The sequence below is a fragment of the Streptopelia decaocto genome, assembly GCF_964273445.1.
Source record: "Streptopelia decaocto genome assembly, chromosome: 20".
NCBI lineage: Eukaryota > Metazoa > Chordata > Aves > Columbiformes > Columbidae > Streptopelia > Streptopelia decaocto.
The window spans coordinates 5,563,379-5,586,139 of record NC_138675.1 but is presented as its reverse complement, the minus strand read 5'-3'; the positions used below and the strand labels follow the sequence as shown (position 1 = coordinate 5,586,139).

At 45.6% G+C, this 22,761-nt stretch overlaps 2 protein-coding genes across 3 annotated transcripts; one reads left to right on the top strand and one right to left on the bottom strand.

The window, feature by feature from the left end:
* Positions 1 to 3,086: 3,086 nt before the first annotated feature.
* On the top strand, positions 3,087 to 9,189 carry TNFRSF18 (TNF receptor superfamily member 18). 2 transcript variants are annotated; one of them, XM_082069820.1, is made up of 6 exons: positions 3,087 to 3,454; positions 5,232 to 5,363; positions 5,877 to 5,964; positions 6,421 to 6,509; positions 6,952 to 7,092; positions 7,349 to 9,189. In XM_082069820.1, the coding sequence occupies exons 1-6, from the start codon at positions 3,280 to 3,282 to the stop codon at positions 7,486 to 7,488; spliced, it is 765 nt and encodes a 254-aa protein (XP_081925946.1). In that variant the 5' UTR covers positions 3,087 to 3,279; the 3' UTR covers positions 7,489 to 9,189. The 2 variants fall into 2 exon arrangements, with proteins under 2 accessions (XP_081925946.1, XP_081925945.1); XM_082069819.1 differs by having other exon boundaries at positions 3,090 to 3,454; positions 7,327 to 9,189.
* TTLL10 (tubulin tyrosine ligase like 10) lies at positions 8,525 to 22,178 on the bottom strand (the record flags this gene model as incomplete). The annotated part of the gene is made up of 12 exons (XM_082069867.1): positions 8,525 to 8,541; positions 11,907 to 12,044; positions 12,991 to 13,084; positions 16,140 to 16,256; positions 16,767 to 16,907; positions 18,527 to 18,698; positions 19,796 to 19,964; positions 20,152 to 20,237; positions 20,842 to 20,962; positions 21,044 to 21,162; positions 21,620 to 21,785; positions 22,067 to 22,178. The coding sequence occupies 12 exons, from the start codon at positions 22,176 to 22,178 to the stop codon at positions 8,525 to 8,527; spliced, it is 1,452 nt and encodes a 483-aa protein (XP_081925993.1).
* Positions 22,179 to 22,761: the final 583 nt, after the last annotated feature.

The following is a 22,761-nucleotide window of genomic DNA, read 5'->3' as shown; positions in this document are numbered from 1 at the left end:
CCGAATAATCTCCTGGGTGACATTGACGTTAAGTCCAAGGGATGTCAGTAAAGCCACTGGACTTGCAGGAGCTAATTACGTGTTTGAGCAGTAGTTATGCTCATTTGTTGTTGTTTTCTTTTTTTCTCTTTGTTCTTTCCAAAAGGTTCGTGATTTGGACAGTTCAGCAAACTGGTGGCTCCAGTGGCCCCAAGCAAAAGGAAAGATGAGGCTCCTGGTGATGCGTATAATGCTCAGCTCCTGGTGATGTGTATAATGCTCAGCTCCCGGCTGGGTGGCCTTAAGGTGGGAAAAAGTAGAATTCACAGCCAGTTTTGTAAATACTCTCAGGAATGTGAGCCCTAAAGGCAGAGGTACAAGTTGCTACATTGGTGCTCTTCAATGGGTGGAAGAATTCACTGGTTCTTCCTTCCAATCTGATTCTTGAGCACTCCACATATAATTGAGCACTTCAGATCTTACTAATGAGCACAAAGTCATTAAATAAGGTGACAATGTCTGTTTCTCCATCTGCACAGTAATTGTATTTTACGTTACCCTTGCAGTGTTCTGTGTGCAGGCCATGGTAGCACAGAGGAGGGAAAAGGGTTTAGATCTGTAACCTCTTTTCTTCTGTTCCATCACTCTGTGCACTTGTGTTTCAGCATTAATCTGCCCTGAGCTTATTTGTGGGTATGGGAAGATGTAACTGGAAGAGAGTCCCTTCTTCTATGGGTTATAGGAGTGGGAACTGTTGCTTATTGATGACTGAAATAGGCATTTTTTTCTACCAATAAGTGCAGAGAGAGCTGGAAACCACACGGAATTGGGCGGCAGCATGGAACTGGGTGGCATTGACGGACATCACCTGCAGGACTGAGCAAGAAAGGGTTTGCTGGATGAAATGTCACTACCTGACATCAGGGACACGTAAGGTCAGCTTTAAAAAACCCCAAAGATCTTAAAGCCAGATAGACAAGTTGTCTCTGAAAGGTCACTGCTGACTCGAGAGATTTAGATGTGGCGTGTACAACTATTGCCTGTGATCTGACTGTGAATGTTCCATCATCTGGCAGCACCTGTGCGCAACCGCACTGCTCGAGCGAGGATGAAAACACGCAGAGATCAGTTCAGAAAAAGACAACTGTCAAAAGAAGATAGAGGGAAATAAATGATTAGTTGCTATTCCGATAAACAGCGGGTATCAGGTATCACATACACCGATTGCCTGCAGCCTTTGCGAGGTGTAGGATCCCTCGTGTACCACCTGCCAGTTGTCTCGGTGGGAGCTTTGGAGGTCCTTTCTCTATTGCTGTGTTCATGATGCTGTTTAAGAGCCTGACTGATGTTCATATTTGGTATTTAGACAGTGCTAGTGAGTAACGTCCATCTCTGAGCTTCAGGCGAATGGCCAGTTCCTCCATCGGGAACCAGTACTTGTCCTTGTCCTTTCTAATAGGCACAGTCCTGCCTGCCACTGCTGCTACACTTCTAAGGATGAAGAATGAAGCATCAGGACACTAACTTAGAGACCTGGTGTTCTACCCCTGAAGTCTGTTGGTTATAGGATTACCCATCCCAGCTATTGCTGGGAGGAACAGTTCTTGTTACCAAGGCAGGAATTCTGGCCGCAGGCACAGTAAGTGGGGAAGCTTCGTGTGCTCCAGCTGCCCCTTGCCCCGTGACGTGACGAGGAGTGTTTTCAAATGGGATTGCAGCCAGCACGCCCTGGGGTCAGTCTTAACGTAACCACGTCGTAAGGGTCGTGAAACAAATTCTCATTATTCCTATAAAAGCCAGGGGTAATAAAAATACCCTCGAGTTGGTCAGAGCTTGTGTGCAACTCAGAAATCGTTATAAACAATGGGTCTGCAGACCGTTCAGCGGCAGAGCGGTACGGCTGTGCTGGTAGCGGAGCGGTGTGGGAAGAGGAGGGGATGTCCTGTGTGGCAGGAGCACAAAGAAGAAGGCTTTTAGTTTTCGAAACTTAACAGTTGGCCTTCTAGGGGCATTCCGTGGGAAAACTGTTGGCAAAGACCTGCGTATTTCGCCTGTTCGCAGCCAATTTGCACATCAGCTTTTGACAGAAAGGCTTCATCTAGCACATCTCGGAGCCCAAGCAGCTGTGCATTGGACGTTTTTAGAACTAGAAGAGTCTCTTGCGTACCAAACCTATCTGATTGTTTCCAAGCCGTGACAGGAACACAGGGGGATCCCTGGGTAGACCAAAGACCAAGTGAAAAGTGTGTTGACTGACATACCCTGTGGGTCCATAGGTGAATCTTCGGGAAGAAAGTTTAGAGGAGTGATGGTGTCTATGTGGGGAGTTCATTCAGCTTCATTGGCTGCCTATTAACTAAGGAATTAACTGAGGAAAGCAAGCAAGCTGTCTACGTGTAGAGCAGAGATGGAAGTCCACATATGTGTCTGTGTAAGGCAAGACATTTGGGAATTGAAACCCAGCAGCAGGTAACAGCTCTGTGCCTATGTGCAGTTTTATTTTCTTGCCTAAATCCCAAGAGCCTGGGGGTCAGAGGAGCTGTTTGTATCTCTAAAGAGCCCATTGCAGCCACATTCAGTTTTGGTACCAGGGCTGATCTTGCAGCCTCCAGGGAAGACAATATTCTTTCTCTTGATTTCATGGTGTCCATATGGAATTACATCACCTCTGGAAACTAATTCAAGAGTCTCCTGATCTAGAGTGAAAGAGGCTGAAAACAATTAACAGAAGCAGAAAATCTGAGTGGGTGGATGGACACTATACATTGCAATCTGAGAATTAAATCCTTGAAGGTTTCTAAATTCCTAGGAACTCTAAGTCAGAATGAAATAGTCTGAGAGTGCTGAGGCTCACACACTGATTTAATCACAGAATCCCAGAATGTCAGGGGTTGGAAGGACCTGGAAAGCTCATCCAGTGCAATCCCCCCATGGAGCAGGAACACCCAGCTGAGGTTACACAGGAAGGTGTCCAGGCGGGTTGGAATGTCTGCAGAGAAGGAGACTCCACAACCTCCCTGGGCAGCCTGTTAATTTGCGTTACTTTTCAATATCGACTTGCAAAATCCTTTGAAAAATCAAATTACATGACGTTCCATCTTGCCCTCAACCTGCTGACCTCTCATGGTTGCTGAGCTCTGCTGTTCGAAGAATCCGATGATGTAAAATGAAATCTCCTCCCCGCCCCTCGAGAAGCAGGAAGAGTGCAGCCACAAAAAGCGGGGTGCCCTCCCCGCGGCGGGAGGGAGAGCACGGGAAGCCCTGATACAAGCCCACCCTTCGGGTTGCTCAGCTCAAGACATGACGGAGCGGAGGAACGGGGTCGCTCGCATCAGGGTTCGAGCTTGTTTGCTGCTGCTGGCGTGTCTGTGGCCGTGGCCGCAGCAAAGCCTGGGGACAACGTGCCAGGATGGGGAGCTGAGGATAATCCGTAAAGACGAAAAGAAATGCTGCCCCAAGTGCCGCTCAGCCGCGGGTAAGGGAATGATGTGTCTCTCTTCTTTCTGTTTGTCAGTATTGCCTTGTGCCAACCAGGGTGATCAAGTGTGGAAGAGGGGTGTGTGTGTGTATGTAAATGTATCTTGAGTAACAAAACAAACCGGCAAGGGCTTCCCTCCTGCCCCTTAAATTCACAACATGCCTTGGCTGTAAACTTCAGAGTGGACTCATGTTTCAGGTTTGTTACGTGCTTATACTTGTTATTCTGTTGTGGGAAAGGGAAAGCTGAGTTTCTGTGGCTTAGTCTTGCTCACAATGAAAGAAGATGTTCACTTAACGCTGATGCTGAGCCCCGGCTCCATTCAAACTTGGCTTCAGAGGTTGCCTGTGCCCTTGGGACCTCAGAGGGAATCCAGGGAGTGATGCTCCTGGTGAGGATGTCCTTTGCAGTTTGTTGTCCCTGAGAGCAGGAAGCATCACCCTTCAGGTGCCCTGCTCAGCTGAGCTGTGCTTGTCCCAGAGCTCCAGGAACAGCAAGGTGAGCAGTACTTTCAGCAGCCTGTTCTAACCTGTGTCCTTGCCTGACCTGAGGCCGGTGGGGAGATGATAACGGGTTCTCATAAGTAAAATTAAGATGCTCAAGGTGGAACAAGCGAGCTGCAGGACTGACTGGGTGGTGCTTCTGTGCCTGTTGGGCTGAAGGACAGAACAAGTGATTCTAACAACCCTTCCATGGTCCCAGGTGCGATCAAAATGTTCTTCCTGCTTTAGTGGGAGACGGAGCTGAACAGGATGCAATGTGCAGCTTGTTGGTATGACCCACAGTGAGGAATGCACCTTTTTTCTCTCTGTTTGTCCCAAAACAGGGTTGCTGCAGGTTTCTAGCCAGCATGGCAGTGTTGTTGTCCCATGGGTTAGCAACAGGACTGGCTGAGAAGTTGAATCTTTCATAGAATCATAGAACAGTTTGGGTTGGAAGGGACCTTCACAGCTCATCCAGTCCAACCCCTGCCATGAGCTGGGACATCCGTGGGTGGGCAGCAAGAGTCCTCAGTCGTGTGGACACCCCAGGGGATTTCCCTTCCCACTGAGATAAAGTCACTCAGGATGAGGTAGGAGAGTCATTGCTTGGGGGGATCACCTCCAGACTCACCTGCCCGTGATACACAGGAGAAAAAGCATCCCCAAGCTGTTTCATTTTTGCCACCAGACTTCATTAAGTTCTGGAGGCCGGTGGGTGGAGGAAGATGTGGGCAGTTCCCTGGTGGCCCTGTAAATTCCATCACCAACCTCGGGAAATAATCTTTGCTTGATCTTTGCTGCTCGCTGTGGGTTTTTAAGTACACCATTGACCTCGGCAGCATTCCCCTCTGTATTTTTTTGGTTGAACAGCACTTTTCCCTAACCTGCTTCCAGCTGCCTGGTGCTGTTTACTGCTTGGACCAGTATATATGATCAGTCCTTTGCTTTCATGAACCCAGGAGCCTCTCAGAATTATATGTGATATTCTTGGAGTGCAGGCAAGTTCACAACAGAACTCTTCTAGAGATAGGAGGATGGGGTAGGAAGGGTGCTGGCTTTATGGCTTCGATTGAGACCCACTTCTGCCAACAGAGTTTAGCAAGCAGGTGCTGGTGGAAATTTCCATACACTAGACTTTATCCAGTATACATGGGAGCGACATCCTCCTGGTATCCATTTTTTTTCCAGCAGAGCACAGTAAAGAAATATTTCACCTGTGTCAGCCAGTTAAGCCGAACGTTAATTTCTGGCCTCCATGGCAAGGCCAGGTCTAACTTCTTTCTTCTTGGCAGGAGACAACCCATGTCAAGACATCACGGACAAGGACTGCAGATGCCGCCAGGGCTACAGCTGCACCGATAGATCCTGTGGCTACTGCACAAAACTGCCCGAATGTGCGGAGGGCGAGGAGCTGGTTAAGCATGGTAACTAAAGTCTAAAAGGCAGAGTTCAGTATAAGTGTCTGGCTGAGCAGCAGGCAGTCGTCTTCGCTTATTATAACCTGCTTTTGGGAAGGCTCACGATGCGGAGAGAAGTGCCATTTGTACCCTGGCCTCTGACTAAAACCCCTGCGTCCCTATTTTGTAATTCTTCCCTTCCTAAATTGGAAATATTCGCTCTCCCGCTCAGCCTTGCAGTATCGCTTTTCGTCCAAGCTGCTAGAACTCTCGGTAGAAAGCCCTTTTATTCTGTGTTACTTATTAACTTCATGCCCGCTGCCGTCAGATGGAATTTTCTGTACCTCTTCCCCAAGGAGCCCACCCATATGTGTCCCAAAATGCAAAAAGGTGGCAAGAATTGTGTAGCACTGTTTCTCCAGGGGGTGATTGATAATGCAGAAAGAGCGCAGAGGGAATGCATCGTGCTTTAGTCTGTTCTATCCCCATCTTTCAGTGAAGCTACTGATCACTAATAACTCCTGTTCTCTTTTCTTCCAGGCACTATAGACCTAACGTTCGAATGTAAACCCTGTGAGATAGGAACCTATTCCAACGTTAAGAACGGCTGGTGCCGAAACTGGACTGAGTATGTATTTATTGATACTTTGGATACTTTGGAAACTTTGGAAACAGGCGTGATAAAATTCTCAAATGTTTAGGAAATTAGGAAATAAAATTGAATCAAAGACAAGATCCCCAGTGAGATTAAATGATGATTTTTAAAACTCAGCAATAGATGATATTTCTCTCTCAATTTGTCTTTATAAATAGTAGGTCTAAAAGCAGAATTCAAGACAAACTGCTGTGTGTTCAACCTTATTCCAAGTCCAGCTCAAACTGGTTCAAAATTGTTCCAAATATGGATATCAATTGAAACAAAGAGGCTAAAAAATGTGCATAGAAACAACTGTGATGTAGTGTTATCTTGGTTTAACTGCACTGCTATAAAAGAGAAAAAGGAGACAAGTTGTGGAAGGAGCCAAGGAGAGGAATGGAGGGGAAGGCAGGAACGCTCTAAATGTGACTCTTGTTCTTCTTTTAGTTGTGAAAGATCTGGGTTTCTCACAATCAAGCAAGGCAACAGCACACATAACGCGGTGTGTGGTTTCCCTGGTAAAGATTTGGAGCAAGGTACCTTCTCACAATAATTTGTTTCTTTGAGCCTATAACTTTTCTCTGCTTCTTCAGTTGGCTGTGTAGTTATCACCCGGAGTTCACTATCGTGAAAATTTGCTTTGAATATTACTGGTGTGTTTCTTGCAATATTAATACAGGTAGATCTAATGGGCAAAGATTCCACCATTAAAGCACTGTCAGTAATAAAGGCAGAGAAAAGCCCAACAACTGTCCTTAAACAGAGCGCACTTATTGGGCAAATTATCAGTTTTCCGTTGAACTGCGCTTGCTAGATCTGCATCTCAGTTTTATTGTTAATACCCACACTGTTGTTTTTTTTTCCTTGGAAAATTATTGTCCACGGAAGGAGGAAATTAATCTCAATTTCCTTGCCTTTCATTTAACAATAGTCTGTGCGTGTGATTTCTTAATCTTTAATAAATACATTTAATTGCAGCTCCGATGACGACTGACTCTCTCTACACCACCATCCTGGCCATCCTTACTGCAGTGGCTGTGTTTGTTCTCATCCTGCTCACCTTCCTCTTGCATTTCTGCATATGGACCCTGAAGAAAGAGAAATACCCCGCAGTTGACGGTAAGTTCACCTTTGTGCGCTTTTGGGTGGCTTTTCAGAGCCAGAACGGAATAAATCAAGCCGAATAAATAGAGTAAATGCGGATTTACTCTCTGATTTCGGGTGGGTTGCTTTCACTAAGGTGCATCACCTGCATCTCGGTCCTTTCCTCCAGAGAGGGGACGTGTTGGTGAAGACCAGGGGCAGCTCACAGACCTCTTGTATGTGCGGTGCTTTTGCTTGTTCTCACTGCAGATCTGGAACATCACTTCTCTAGGCCGCCTCTGGCTCGACAACCCTCCCACCAGAGGGAAGAGACCTGCAGCTGCCAGTTTCCAGAAGAAGAACACGGAGACAAAACACCCGAGGAGAAGTCTTGCTACTTCCACACCCAGAGCCCGCAGTGAAAAGAGATGAATTGGGATGTGCTGGAGAATGGGGAGATGAGCTCAGCTTTAAGCAAAAAAAAAAAACCAAAGGGAGGGACTGGGTGCGTAAAGCATCATTATATACATTATTATATCATTTATTTTCCTTCTCTTCTGTAACTCAGCAATCCTGGGTACTGAATACTGAGTTACAACAGGTTGACTTCTGAAAGGGTCAAATGATCACGCCGTCTACAGAAAGATGTTTAATGGTCTCTTCACCAGAGTTTATAGAGTAGAAAAAAATAGGGGAAAGCAGAGAAAAGCCCAACGTTTCTTCTCGATGCTTTTTAAGCAGCAGAACATCTGCTGGTGTTTTCTAGTGTAGCTCCAGTGACTTGATCAGCAGCTGAAAGGTATTCTCCTTACTGAAAATTGTACCACGGAGGGTATTTTTAAATGTTAGATTAATGCTTTTTCAGTCTCATAGAGCTCTAACATGGCTGGAATTAACTGTCTTGCCTGAATTTAAAGGGGCAGCATTTTAGCTGGAGTTGGTCGCTTTGTGTGACTTGACACTGATTTCAAATAAGAATTTAGCCTGTGGCTTCAACTAGTTGAAACTTGCCTTTTTTATATGATTATTTTCGCGTTATGTGACTGCAGTAATAGATTGAAAGCTCTGGATTCCTTCTGGGGAAAGCTGCTTGGAGCAGACTCTTCAATGACCGGATCAGCTCTGGGTAAAAATGCGGTTTGACTCAGCCTTCAAGTGGAAGGTTATAAATATGTCGCCGTGCAGCCATTACATCAGCCTCCTCGCAATTCCTTACAGATAACGCAGCCAGGACAGGGCTCCTAAATTAAATCCTAACAGAATAATGACATTTCTGCTAATCACCTCAGTAAATACTCAGAGGGGATTATTCCGAGTCGGAATGCCGTGCTGGTTTAAGTAGGGCTCTGTGACATTACAGTGGCTGCGGAGCAGAATTAGTGCGTCGCCAGATGTGTTGCAAAAGCCGAAGAAGCGGGACAGTGTTGTGGTTTAATCCACGGCAGCTGAGCCCCACGCGGCCACTCGCTCACTCCCCACGCTGGGCTGGGGGAGAGAACGGGAAGAGTCACAGTGAGAAAACTCATGGGCTGAGATAAAGACAATATTTTGTGTTTCCAGCGCAAATCCCAAACTTGGCGCCGCACTTTCTAGCTGCTAGGAAGAACATTCACTCTATCCCACTCTTACGCCTTACCTTCATGTAGAATAGGAGCAGTGGTATTTCTCAACACGGAAAGGATGTTGTGCGTGTAATTAGTACTTTCAATGTATTTTTGCCACCTTTGATCCTCTTACTGTTAATTATTGTGTTACTGACAGCTTTTCCAGTCTGTATCCCCATGTGAAATTCACTTGAAAAGGGTGAGTTTTCCTCTGTTGCTTTGGGAATGGTGCAGATTCTTAATTGGGGTGCCCTGCAGATTCAGCCAGGGAAGGGTGGAAGCATTGGTCTGGATTAAGTAGAATACATTTGTTAAAGTGTGAGACTGTCTCTGCCTTATCAGCAGTTTTGCTGTGGGATTTAACATACTCAGAAGCCAAAACACTGGCTAGTAAAGACCCTTCTTACTGCTCCTTCCATGCCTGTGTGTTTATCCTCAGCTCTGTCTCGACCCTTCTTGCTTTTTAATGTTTTCAACAACATTTCCCATTGTGACCTTTCATAAAGGTAAAATAAACTTGCACACTGAATGAAGCGCCTGTGTGATATAACCAAGCAAATTGGGAAGGAGAGGTTTTGTTCTTTAGGTTGTCGCAGTGTTCTTGAGCACACTGAGTTTTATTTCCCAATTCCCTTCCCGTCTCCCACAGAACTATCTCAGCAATGGACCCCTGACATGGTGCTTGTGTCATTTAATTTGAGATCCGTGCACTTGCACTTTTTTCTCCCTTTTTAAGCAAGTGGCTTAGCATTTCCTGGCTGGGGCTAAACCAGCTTTTCCGCTCCCAAAATAGCAGGAAACTGCGACTGATCATTTTTTTCCGTTCTGATGACGGCAGAAAAGCAGCAACATTTTTTTGGGGAAAAAAAATCAGCAGAGCTACTATTTGAGGAATGAAAGATTGGAGTGTCTGGTGGAGGTTTGTGCCCCTGGCAACGTGCGGCAAATCTTGGGGAGGTTTTTAAGGCATCCTGGACAGCAGGGTGACCATGAGCCAGCACTGGGCCCTTGTGGCCAGGAAGCCAATGGGACCTGGGGTGGGTTAGAAGGGGGTGGTCAGTAGGTCCGAGAGGTTCTCCTGCCCCTCTGCTCTGCCCTGGGGAGACCACACCTGGAATATTGTGTCCAGTTGTGGCCCCTCAGTTCCAGCAGGACAGGGAACTGCTGCAGAGAGTCCAGCGCAGCCACCAAGATGCTGAAGGGAGTGGAGCATCTCCCGTGTGAGGAAAGGCTGAGGGAGCTGGGGCTCTGGAGCTGGACAAGAGGAGACTGAGGGGTGACCTCAGTAATGTTTACAGATATCTAAAGGGTGAGTGTCAGGAGGATGGAGCCAGGCTCTTCTCAGTGACAACCAGTGACAGGACAAGGGGTAATGGGTTCAAATTGGAACACAAGAGGTTCCACTTAAATTTGAGAAGAAACTTGTTCCCAGTGAGGGTGGCAGAGCCTGGCCCAGGCTGCCCAGGGGGTTGTGGAGTCTCCTTCTGTGCAGACATTCCAACCCTCCTGGACACCTTCCTGTGTAACCTCAGCTGGGTGTTCCTGCTCCATGGGGGGATTGCACTGGATGAGCTTTCCAGGGCCCTTCAACCCCTGACATTGATTCAGTGATTCTGGGCTGTGGGTGTTGAATATTCGATGCTGCTGCCAGATAATACTTGCACATGATGAGCAGAGGTGAATTATTCATTGGAAACTTGCAGAAGTGGCGTTTTGGGTTTGTCCGCCCGCCTTGGAGAGCAGTTCCACCTCCTGCTCACCCAACCCCCTGACTGTACAGCAGCTTCTTGATGGGAAAAGCAACCGATTTCCTGACTTCTCAAAGCTCCAGTTCAGAGGGAAAAACCCCACGTGTGAATCATTTAAGCCCTGGAGAATTTCGGTAAAAGAGCAGTCCTTTGCATCAAAGAAAACGAAAGCTATTGGCTCAGAACAGCGAGCTGGTAAGAAAACCCTGGGTAGAAGTTTCCATTCCGAGAGAACGGTGGCTTCATTTTATCAGGATGCAGCCACCGCAATATTTGAGTCAGATCACGGCTGAATTTTCAGCTCAAATCCCAGAGTTTCTGGGGTTTTCAGGTTCTGATTTGAACAGCGGGCTGATCTCTGTATGGACTGTAGGTTAAACAAGGCTCCTCCCTCAAATCATTTACATCTCATGAAATGTCTACAACAATATTTTATTTTTACTTGACTTTTTTTATTATTGTTTCCCAAGGAAAGGGAAATGAAACCGTTGTGTGATTACACACCTGTTTTCCCAAATAACTTCCCAACTTCTTGCCCGGTTTCAGCCCAGCCTGGCAGAGCTGTTCAGTTCTTAAAAGCACCAGGAAAAGAGACTCAGAATTTCTGGTGCTTCTTGGAGATTTTCTCTTTTTCTTCTAAAATTGTTGGAAAAGCAAGTTGTGTGTTTGCACGAGCAGTGTCATCCTGCCACCTGGTGACCCTGGTGGACGTTGCAGCGAGTCCCTTGTGTGACAGTTTGAATCATAAACTCTTTATTTTGTGACTGTAACTAAAAGGATTATTTTTTTAAACTAATATAGCAGAACAAACACTAATTTTTCTAATATCTCTCGTGAGCACAGAGTTGCAAATTATGTGTAGCAAGTTTAGTTGCTGTAGCCTAGAACAGCATCCTCCAGCACCACGACTGTTCATGTAACGTGACAACGGTTGTTCTCATTTTCTGCAGCTTTCCTGTAATTTCTGGCTATAGTTTTACTTTCTGAAGAAGAACTAAATGCTTCTAGAAATAATTACAGGTCCTCCAGTCAAGGTTGATACCTATGGGTAGAACTAAATACTTCTAAAGGTAATAACTACAGGTCCTCCAGTTGAGGTTGGTACCTATGGGTAGAACTAAATACTTCTAGAGGTAATAACTACGGGTCCTCCAGTTGAGGTTGATACCTATGGGTAGGACTAAATACTCCTAGAGGTAACAACTACATGTCCCCCAGTCGAGGTTGATACCTGTTGGTTTAGATATGATGGAAATGAGCGGACACTCAGAGCGCAATCAAGTTTATCTTTTATTTGTATGTCTTCCGAGCTCGTGGAATCCCTCTCTTCAGAGGGTTTTCCCATGGACGAGTGGTGGTACCACGTGTGGTACAGTTGGGACGGTTTGTTGACAGTTCTTTCTAGAATCTTTCCTTCTAGAATGATGGAGTTTCTTGGAAGAATTCATGGGGGCTCTTGGGGGGCTGGTCCCGGCCGTGCGGGGCCGCAGAAACCTGCCCGTGCACGGAGCGGTGCGGAGCGGCCGCCTCATCTCTGCAGCATCCTCGTGATACAGCAGCACAAAGCGGCAAAGAGTCTCTAAGGGCAAAACGCGTCGGCCTTTGAGGCACTTGTGGAAAACCTCTAGAACCAGATCTGGAAAAGAAGATGCAGTTGTGAGATGGTCCAAACCACTCCTGACAATAAAATCCATCCGAGTTTTCACAAAGTTGTGTGTGCGCGGGGAGGAGGAAGACGGGGGGGAAGTGGTTTCCAACCCATGACCTGTGGCCTCTGTCGACTATTACTATTAAGACAATTTAAAAAACAAAACAACTCAAACATCAAACTATTCTTGCATTTGCTTCAGCTCCACGGGAAACATTTAAGGAGATTGGTAGGAAAAATATTGTTAAACTGCTTGTAATGCAATATAGGATATGAATACACCCCAAAATGAACATACATATGCACAGGAAGGTAACTACACATGTACGTAAGCATTAGTAGGGTATTGCTAATACCTTGCGTACAGACACTTTACTGCTTCGTACGTGGATTTGCTGTGATATCACTGTAAGAGGGGAAAGAGGTTTTGGTCCTCCAGGCAGAACCAGTTCTGGTTCGTGTATATCAGACCATGTAATGGGTTTTTTCAGTCTTTGCATAGTCCACACCAGGGTTGGCAGCTCTGCTGGTGCAGCACAGTGGGACACGCTAAACACGCTATAGAATGCTGCAAAAACCAGCTTAAATTCCTGCGCATCCAGAACAACAGGCATGAGGAAAACCTGCAGGTCCAGTTCATAGGGTTGTGTATTAAGATTTAGCCTTTTGTACTTAAATTTATAAGAAAATATTCTTTAAAATAATTATAACTAAATCATTAAACACTTATTTCTTTCTAATGGTTCGTGGCTAAAGAGACTGTAGCTTGTCTAGGCCTGCATGGATCAGGATTTTTAATGCCTTCTAAATCGCTTATGAACTCAGCAGTGAGGTATCTTTATTTAAAGGCTGGTTCGGACCTAGAGCTGATCGAAAGCAGAGTCTTGCCTCTGACGAGCAACGCAATGACGTGATTTCTGCCGCTGGCCATTACCGAGGCTCTCGTGGACCACGGCCGGGATGGTGTCGCTCAGGGCTCTGCAGCTGGTGTGCAGAGCGGGGTTTGCGTTCATCTCCAAAAGCCAGACCTAGGAAAGACGGGTACAAATCGGGAATCGCGGCTGGAGTCAGAGCGATGCCCTTTACTGAGCTGGTGAACACCTCAAGAGGTGGGAGTGCTGATAAATCCCATAACACAGCATGCAGGTGGGGCAGAATTTTCATAGGGAGTGGAGGCATTAAACAAAATCCCTTTTTGCACACATACTTATTTGAGAACGACTCTACATGTTATTTTGTGTCTCCAGCTGATGCTCTTTAGATTAACTCCTGCTCTATAAAGGCACCGTGTTTTTTAACGTGCCAGTTTCCATAACAGTGTCTCGTTGAGCTTTTTGAATAGCACGAAGTTATAAGGAATCTTGGAATCATTTTGATTTGAGGTGGACATGGGATCAAAATGAAGCAAACTCGGTGCTGAGTTCTCAATGAACCCTTGGCCTTGGTTTCCGGTGGAAGCTTTAGATTCAGCCTTTTAGAAGCCATCTTTACAAATCTACATCAGTCTCGTCTCCGTTTCTCTTTGAAATACCAAGTTCTGAAGCTACAAGCCACAAAATGTGATGGTCCAGTTGCAAATCCATGTGAAACCAACCAACGACTTGTGCGTAATTCTGTTTACTGTTTATTTTCCCCATAGCGAGAGAAATTCATCTGTTCACTTTCTGCCTCCGCCATATGGTGCTGCATCTTGTATAGAACACATGTAGGAACTATTCCGTGTTTTGTAAGGAAAGGATGTTTAATCAAAGGATGGGTGTTTGATCAGGTACCAGCCCCAGGAGAATTTTACTCCCTTTTAATTGTTTGTTAAAAATAATTATAAAATTATTGCTTTTCTGAAGCAGCAGCGAGTTTGATTGTAAGTACCTGAGAAATGAAGTTGGGTAGGTTTTAGCTACATGACAGCCTTCACTTAGCACTTTATTTTGCTGATAATAAAATATGACAATAATTTTCACTCATTTGAAATACTTTATTAAATAAATGAAAAGCTGGTGAGGGCGGTGAAATGTCTTTATTTTCCTAGAGAACTGGACTAGCTGCTCAAACCCCGTTTGCAGATGCCAACAGAGGGCACCTTGGCTACGTACATTTTTCTTGGCAAACTCATTCTCGTGCGTCTTCTTTTTCCTCTTAGAAGTCCATAAGATTTTGTGCTGACAGACAAACTCAATGAACCCTCATAACTGTCTTGATGAGTTTTTGATGTTTTCTCCTTCGAAACAAAGTGCCACGTTCCCTGTGACATCTATCAAGCTCTTCATTGTCTGTGCCCCCGATTAACGTGCTGTCTGAGTGTCTCAGTTTTATATGCTCTGAACCCTCTCAACAACCAGGGCAAGTTAACAAACATCCTCAGTTCTATTTCAGGAAGAGCAGAGAGAATAAGGTCTGGATGAATACCCATAACTTTCATAGGAATTTCATGTAGAATTCAGGTGCCTTGCTCGAAATTTCCTCGCAAAAATACAACAAAGAAAGGAAACCAAAAGCTGGAATGTCTGTTCTTGGCTTCCTAACCATGGACTGTTCCTTTTCTTCAGATTTTCGACCCTGAGCGCATGTGGTTGGGTCAGAAATGCTGCTCGGGCTGGTTCTTGGGGATTCCATGGTTTCTGTTCCTTGAACAACACGCCAACCGTGGCCAGATCCTGCACCACACCGGGGCTGAGGCCTCATTTCTTATTCGTATGGTTCTAGACGCAGCATCAGCATCTGCTCAATGCTTTTATTATCCTCTAGTTCGGTCACCATCGTGATCTCGTTGCTGTAGAACCGTCCTCACAGCAGCGGTTCGGGGTCTTTCAAAGGAGCGTTGGGTGACGGGATGTGCTGATTTGGTGGGTGGCAGACAGGGACCTGTCACAAGGGCATTTTCCCAGCTGATGCAGGTGGATATAAGAGATTTTTGTGTGCAGGAAATCCACGATCGAGCCAGAGTTTTCTTCTGCTTCTGATCAAAAAGTATTTAGTTCATTTAACTTCGTGGCTCTTTGCTGGAGCGAAACATCCTGCTGGGGTCTCAGGGAGGACGGGGACACTGGTCCACGTTCCCAGAGGCTCCAAGGGACCTGCCAGCCAAGCCCGTGTCCAGAAACCCTCATCATTCTTATAGACAATACTCATCAACAAACAGATTTTGTTTACGTGTCCATATGTAAAACACCCAGGGACACAATGGGCTTTAAACACTGCCGGTTTTATCTAGCCAAGTAGGAATTAGCACGACAGAGCGATACTGGATCCTCTGTCCTACTCCCGGTTTACACAGCCAGGGCTTTACATGCCAGTTGCAAAAGACAATTCCCGCTGAAATCTGAGAAGCACCAGTTTCTGTGTCTCTGTCATTTACTCTCCCTTCCCGCACAAAGGACGTTATTGTTCGGGTGCCGTGCCCGCTGCCGAGCGTTAATTCCATTCTTTCAGAGGGTTTGCTGTTCCCACTGCCCTTTGCTGGAATATGTTTGAGCTCCTTTCTGCTTTGCTAACAGCAGAATCCGCCAGATGGTTTTCTGTTCTTAGGGCAGGTGGTTTTGCAGGGCTGTGCTGCCCTCAGAGCACCTCAAACACTGAATTTAACATTTCCCTTCCTTCTTTTCTTGTCTGCGTTTCATTCACTCTTTGTGATTTGTAATTCTAGCAGATTTTACAGACTTGTCGTGCTGACCTGTCGCTAAACGGTGAACATGGAGTGGAGATGGGGATGCTGGTGCTGATTTCTGAATGGTGAACACGGAGTGGAGATGGGGATGCTGGTGCTGATTTCTGAATGGTGGACATGGAGTGGAGATGGGGATGCTGGTGCTGATTTCTGAATCGATCATGACCAATTCTTCAAAATGGGAAGGGTGAGTTGCCTTTGACAGATACTCAGCTAGTGATGTTGGAGTCATCACACACTGATTTATGCTGACTGACCATCTGGCATGTTTTAGGAGAAAGAAAAAACTGAATGGGCGTTAAAATTGCCATATTTCCCACCAGAAACTCCATGTGAAAATTCTGCCCACTCTGCTATACTGTTGGCATTAGAAATCCGGCCAATACCGTACTTAGTATTTGACAATATCGTATTCGTACCTTGAAGTTTTCATCGATCAGAAAGTCGCAGCCGATGAGATCGAAGTAGCCCAGCTTGCGGTGCAGTTTGTGCTTGGCTGCCAGGAAGCACTGCAGCATGATCTGCTGCATCCTCTTCTGAAACCAACACACACAGAGGGGGTTACTGGTAACCGCGAATTCTAAGGAGTCGCTGGAGTCAGAGGTTTAGAAATGTTTTCTCCCCCTGCCTCCAGCGAGCTCCTCTCTACACTGCTCTTATGTCTCCTCCGTGATCAGAGAAGATCTAAGGCTCTGACGTGATTTTCATGTGGCAAAATCAGACAGAAAGTGGAGAGCTCTTTAATTTTTAATGCAGGACCACATCACCGGGCCAGGAACGTGAAGACCGTAATTGCATTTTTATAGTTAGCATTTACATCCACACTCTCTTTCTCAGCAGTTCACCCATTTTGTTACAACTGAACTCTTCTTGTCTTCACCTTGGTGCTTGGAATCTGCAGATAAACGGTTACCATGGGACCATCAATACCTTCTCACTCAGTGTATGTGTTTTCCCTGGGGGCTCCTGTGAACTGATGGGTTTTCTCCCTATTTCTGCCACCCTAACTGGGCAGCCCAGCACACCGAACGCTTGCTGGCACTCACAGTAAACACGGTGAAAACCCAGTCTTTGGGGAGGCCGCCGGTTTTTCCAAACTTCTCATTAACGTAGCTGTTGAAGTGCTCCATCCGCCACACTGTCTCGTCTTTCAGCTGGCTGTACAGGGAATTCTTCTTCTGCATGTACTAAGAGGTGGGGAACAGAGCAAAGGGGGGATTAGATTTCTGGTGGTGAGGAGTGACTGCGAACCAGCTTGTGTGGCAGATACCCCACAGCACGGAGATGTTTTTAAAGTCATAGTCATGATATTCTTTGGACTAAATCAGGTTGCAGTGTCTATCTGCCTAGTGCTGTCCTAGAGGAGAGTCCCCCCGGGAGAGATGGAGGGATGGATGGATGGATGGATGGAGGGATGGATGGAGGGATGGATGGAGGGATGGATGGATGAATGGATGGAGGGATGGATGGATGAATGGATGGATGAATGGATCTGCAGAGGAAACTACGGTGAGGGCTTCTCTCTTCCACTGTCTCATTAACCCCTATGTCAGCTGGAGTTTATCAATAACGGAGTGTTCACATTGTTCAACCAAACCCAAATTCCCCCTTCCCTGTGAACAGCTGGGCATGGCTGCAGCTCCATCGGTGGGACAGTTACCACGAGGTGGGAGAGTTTCAGTGATGCTGTCCCTGCTGCCTTTTGGAAATACAGTAGGAAAATACCTGATTGCTGGTGGGGTGAAAGGTAGGAAAGGAATGAGAGCAGAATCAAGTGTAATTTGAAAAAGCCTGGCCTGTTACCAGCCACTCCTGTAAATCTAGTTTCCCTTCTCCCAGCAGCAACCCAGATAATTTCTGTTCTGCTCGTAAACACCTGTCCTTTGTTTAACAGCACTTGTGCCATGGGATCCTACCCCAGCACCTGAATTCCCAGGTGGAAAGCTCTCTAGCTGAGCAAACAAACCATGCCAGGAAAACAAGTGTGTACTGATAATAGCATATATTGCAGGGAGCAGCTCTGATCTGCTGCCCTGAGCTGCATTGCTGCAGGAACCATAAAAGTCCAAGCAAAGTGGGTTTGTCTAATACCTCTGTAATATAAATTTCGTTAGTTCTCGGAACACCGCATTATGCTGGGAGAAGGGCTTCACAAGCAAACTGTTTTCTTCCTTATGATTCTTTCAATTCTCTTTCATCAGGGCCAGTTCTAATGACTGAAGGGCCTCATTGGAAGTAAAAACTCAGGCAGAGCTGAGCAAGGAAGGTTTCTCTTTTGTATGGGAAGAGATGTATAAGAGTACAAGGCAGGACGGTCTCGTTCTGTTAGAGCTTTTGCTTGAGAAGCGAGACAAGCAAAGATGGAGATTTAAGAATGCTGGTTCTTGAAGAACCCATCTGCATCTGACATCATTATGATTGTTGTATTTAAGCACAACAGGATCAGCAAAATCCTCCGCCGAGATTAAGGCTCCTTTGAGCTAGGTAGCTGCAATCGAGGCTTCTCGCCCTAAGAAGCTTATGATGTGCAGATAAATGAGAGAATAACGGCAGGAAAAAGAGGCCAAGGGAGAGAACTGGTCAGGATAAGCAGAGAACTGGTCCATGGCGGAGAGCAGAACCTGATCCGATTCTGCTCCTGTTCGGCCTCATTGCTGTGTCTGACTTAAACCTCCATCCATTGCCTGGGTGCAGGGATTTTGTGCATGAGGAATTTATTTTTAGCCTTTCCAAAGTCTCTTTTTTTCCTTCCCATCTCTGTCAGCCACGTCCTCTCCTTCTTCTGAACGAAACACACTTATTTTACCTGGTTGGTCAGATGAACAGTCAGATCGTCAGAAGCCGCATCATAATTGACACAGGTCAGCCGGACATAACCCTGGGCGAAAAATAACACGTATGGGGCCGTGCAGGCGATGAGGAGGTAGGAGCGGACATCGAACTTCTTCCCTTCCAGGAGCAGCGGCTGGTGAATGTACCTGCCAGGGCAGAATGACAACAGGTGTCACCTACACGTCACCGTGATACAGGACAATTCAGAGCTCACACCAAACCCTGCAGCCGTTCATTTAAATCACGGAATTGAGCTGTTTGTCCCTTTTTTAACACTGGTTTTAAGGGAGTGGCAGCAGAGGGCGCATCTAGGAGAGGATAGAAATGCCCAGAACAGCTCCTTTGGGGAGGAACAGGAGCTGTGCCAGTCTGGGGGGCAGGAGGTAATTAAAGATTTACTAATATTTACTGGAGAATATACAGAGTTTATGTCTGAACACAAAGAGCCCTTCATACAGCACCAATGCTTTTATTGCCAGAGTGATGCAACCTGGGATTGTTTCCCTCTATCATCAAAGGTCGCTGGATGTCCGTAGAAATAACAAGGATATGCTGTTAAAACAATCAATGCCAACAGCAGTTTTCAAAGGAATATGGAGCCTTGTTCTTCACAGTGTCTTTTCCTTCTTTTTTTCTGCTGTTCTTCTCCTTTACAAAACATTCTGGTGATTACAGGGTCTAGATTCTACAAAGAGGAACCTGCATGTTTGCTTTATTCGTGCAAGGAATAAAAAATAAACCAACCCCAACCCAAAGTTTTAGTGACCATTGGCCACTGCCTATTGATTGAGGTCTAGACTTTTGCAGCATTGAGGCAGAGAGTATATTTGAGAGGCTTTTTTAGATTGCATGGAGCAGACATTGCAGCTGTACAATTTGTAACATACTGCCTTTGTCTAAGGAGCTGGGATAACGTCTAATTCAAATTGCTTTGCACCAGGTTTTATGTATAGAGCTGTGTATATTTATGTATAGAGCTGCTTTTGAAAGTCATCCTGAAATTTCCAGACAGAGGTAAACTCGGATCTTTCTGATGACAAAGATCTACCTTGAAATGGGTGAAGCGCAGACGCGAGACAGACTAACCAGAGAAACATCCTCTGTCCCACAGAATGAAGTCTCACAGGTCGATAAGATGTGGGGCAACCACATTAAATACCTAGGGAACAATTCAGCTCCCTGTGGCCGGTCTGCTTAATCAAGCACACTACTTGCATGTTGATTCTCAGGCTTTCATTCCTACCTTTGCACTATTCTTGCCTGGGGAACCTTGTAGGGCTTCTTGGTGAGCAGATGTTCCTCAGCGCTGAGGAGCTTGGCTTGGAGGGTATGGACAGCAGCTGCGTTCTTGAGCAGGAAAATTCCTCGCCCTTGGTTGGAGCAACTCGGTTTGCAGATCCATATCTGTTCTTCTGCAGAGAGGACGGCTCTGTTACGGTAATGTGTGTGGTATGAAGCTGCTCACGTGAACATATGTGTGTGTATGTACATACACGTGCTTATAGATATCAATTATTATCGCTCCGTATACTTTGATGAAGATTTCAGAGGCTCACGTAGCTATTTAAATTGATTGCCACCATGATTAAGACAGCTCACCTTTACAAAGCCCAAAAAAGGCATTTCTCTCATCTTTTAAGTCCAGGCGAAAAGATTCTGGGAAGAATTCTTCCATCTTCAGTAACCTATGGGAGAATCAAATCCAGATTGAAAACCCAATCCATCATGTTCATTCCTCTGCTACTTTTGGAAAGGACGATTGCAAGAAGGAACTTCACAAATGGCTTTTTTTCCCTGCTTGTGTGTTTCTTGTATGTTCTTCCTGAGCTACCTCATCCTATAAACTTTCAAGAATGTATGTTAACCTTAAGGCGTTCTTCATGCACTCAATGTTTTTGAGGTGGCTGAAGGGAACCATGGTATGGGATTGCCATTTGGTTTTTGGTAGATCCAAAATAAAGGAGAAGAAACAGCAATAATCTTATATTTACATTGTCTAGGGCACAAGAAGTATGATGATGTACCCAAAAGTGGGGAATGACTGTGACCATTGTCTTTGGGTAACCTGGCACTCTTGTAAGTCCAGACATAGAGAAAGATGAAATTCTGCCTCTGATGTTTGTACTTCTGGAAGAAAAGTGATTTTTCTAGAAGATAAGAAAGAAATAAAACCCCATATACTTTATATCCTGTGCTGTTACGCATCCAGAAGAAACTGGGCTGTTGTTTATGTGTTCTCACTTTCTGTTGTTGTTTCTGGTCAAGGTCCAAAGAGCTGAGGGCTCTTACTTGGCATTAGAGCTCCGGCTGATCTTTTTTGTTGTCCGCTCTTGCTCTCTCAGGCAGCACAAAAGCCCAATCTTACTGGTGAGGACTCCGTTGTTGGGAATCTGGTAGAGAAGCTGTTCACCTGCAGGAGAGCAAAAAATAGTCCCAAGTTCTCGAGTTTTTCCCACTCCCTCTCCCACCCGGGGCCCACGGGCACCTCTACCTTCTTTGAAACGGCAATAGGTCTTTCGGCACTTGGTTTCGCACCATTTCAGAGCATAATCCTCTCTTCTGTCATCATAGATCCGCTGCCAGCCTCTTCTCTGGCAATAGATGCTCACTCTGTGCATGGAAAACCAAACAGCAAAGTATTAACCCTCCTATTAACAAATACTTAATTAGCTCCTATCCCTTGAACTCCTAATAAATAAACAGAACTTTCGATCTGACAGGTTTTCTTGGGCATAAATCTGTTCTTATTTTTCGCTTGTTTTACATTTAGCACAACAGAATGTTGATCAACAACAGTGGTTCCCAGCTCTAGTGCTGACAGCCCCAACAGAGAAACTGTCATTAAACAAATACGAGTATTTTGTTTCTGTAGAAAGATATAGTGGTTTGCTGCTTTGCCACAGCTGGCCTTCCAGTGGATACTTTCCATTGGAATTTTCTTTAGATGGTTCCCACTCCAAAAAGGCAGCAAATCAAAGGAAAATTATGAGGCCAATGGATAATATTGCGTGACTTCATATAAGGCCATACTACTTTTTATATGAGTCTGCTGAGAGGACCTACTTACAGCTCAGCTCCATTGGATCCACCAATATAAAAATATGGTCCTGGTCCCACTGGTGCTTTTTGTATCTCTTCTTCTGGCTGTTTTTCTTGAGGACGTGCCTCACCATCTGTTCCGTTCTCACTAGGCTTGGCTCTGTCAAGCTCCACTTCAGAGCTGGTACAAGTAGCTGCAAAATTGGAAACTGAGAAACTTCAGATGACCTGGGATCTTCTCCATAAAATCCATAGCTAGGAAGACGGCTGTTACAGAAGAACATTCTGTAAGGTAAGGGCCTGCTTTATTTTGAATACAGTTGCTGGTAAATGACTTCAAAAGGGCAAACCATACGTTTTCAGATGTGGCATCTGATGCACTGTTGTCATCAGCCTCCACACCATCGCTGGATTTACCATCTGTTGGACTTTTTTGGCAAGAAAGTTCTGTTGGTTGGTAACTCATCAGACTCACCTTTGGCAGCTGAGGAGGATCCAGCCCCTTGTTGCATCATGGATGGGGTGTCCTCTTTCCTCCTGGTTGGCACAAAAGCCATCTCTGCCCAGCCTGCAAAAGGGAACGGCATCGTCAGCCCGAGCCGTGGGTGAGCTGCGAAAATCCATAAGGTGTATCTTTCTCTCTGTTATCATTTTCTCTCTTGAGCATAGGTGCCTTTTTTCACCATCTGCTGAAGTTTCTTCATTTCTTCAGAATCTTTATCTTGACATAGTTCTTTAGCTGGGAATATAGAGGGTCTACTTTCTATCCACAGCTTCTAATTCACTCCAAATATCATTATACAGGGGCAAATAGCTGTTTAGCTTAGAAGTTGGCACTGCTGTCGTTAGATGATAAAAAATGGCTTCAGAATCGGAGTGATAAATCTCTCTGTACCACATCTTCAAGGGGATTAGAGAGACATTCTGTACAGCCACAGCTTCATGCCTTTTCGCCCCTTTATTCTGGGGTTAACCCCATATCTTAAGCTAACAAAAAAAAAGTAATAGAAATTCTAACCTTGGCTGGGAAGTTTCTAAATACTTCCACAGAGCTTTAGCTGCTCTCTGCCCTGCCTCCCATTAGCAGAACTTGCTCTTGACTCCTAGTCAGGCCATAACCAGCTTCTAAAGGGACAAACCATCCCGTGACTGAGCAGGTTTTGCTCCGGG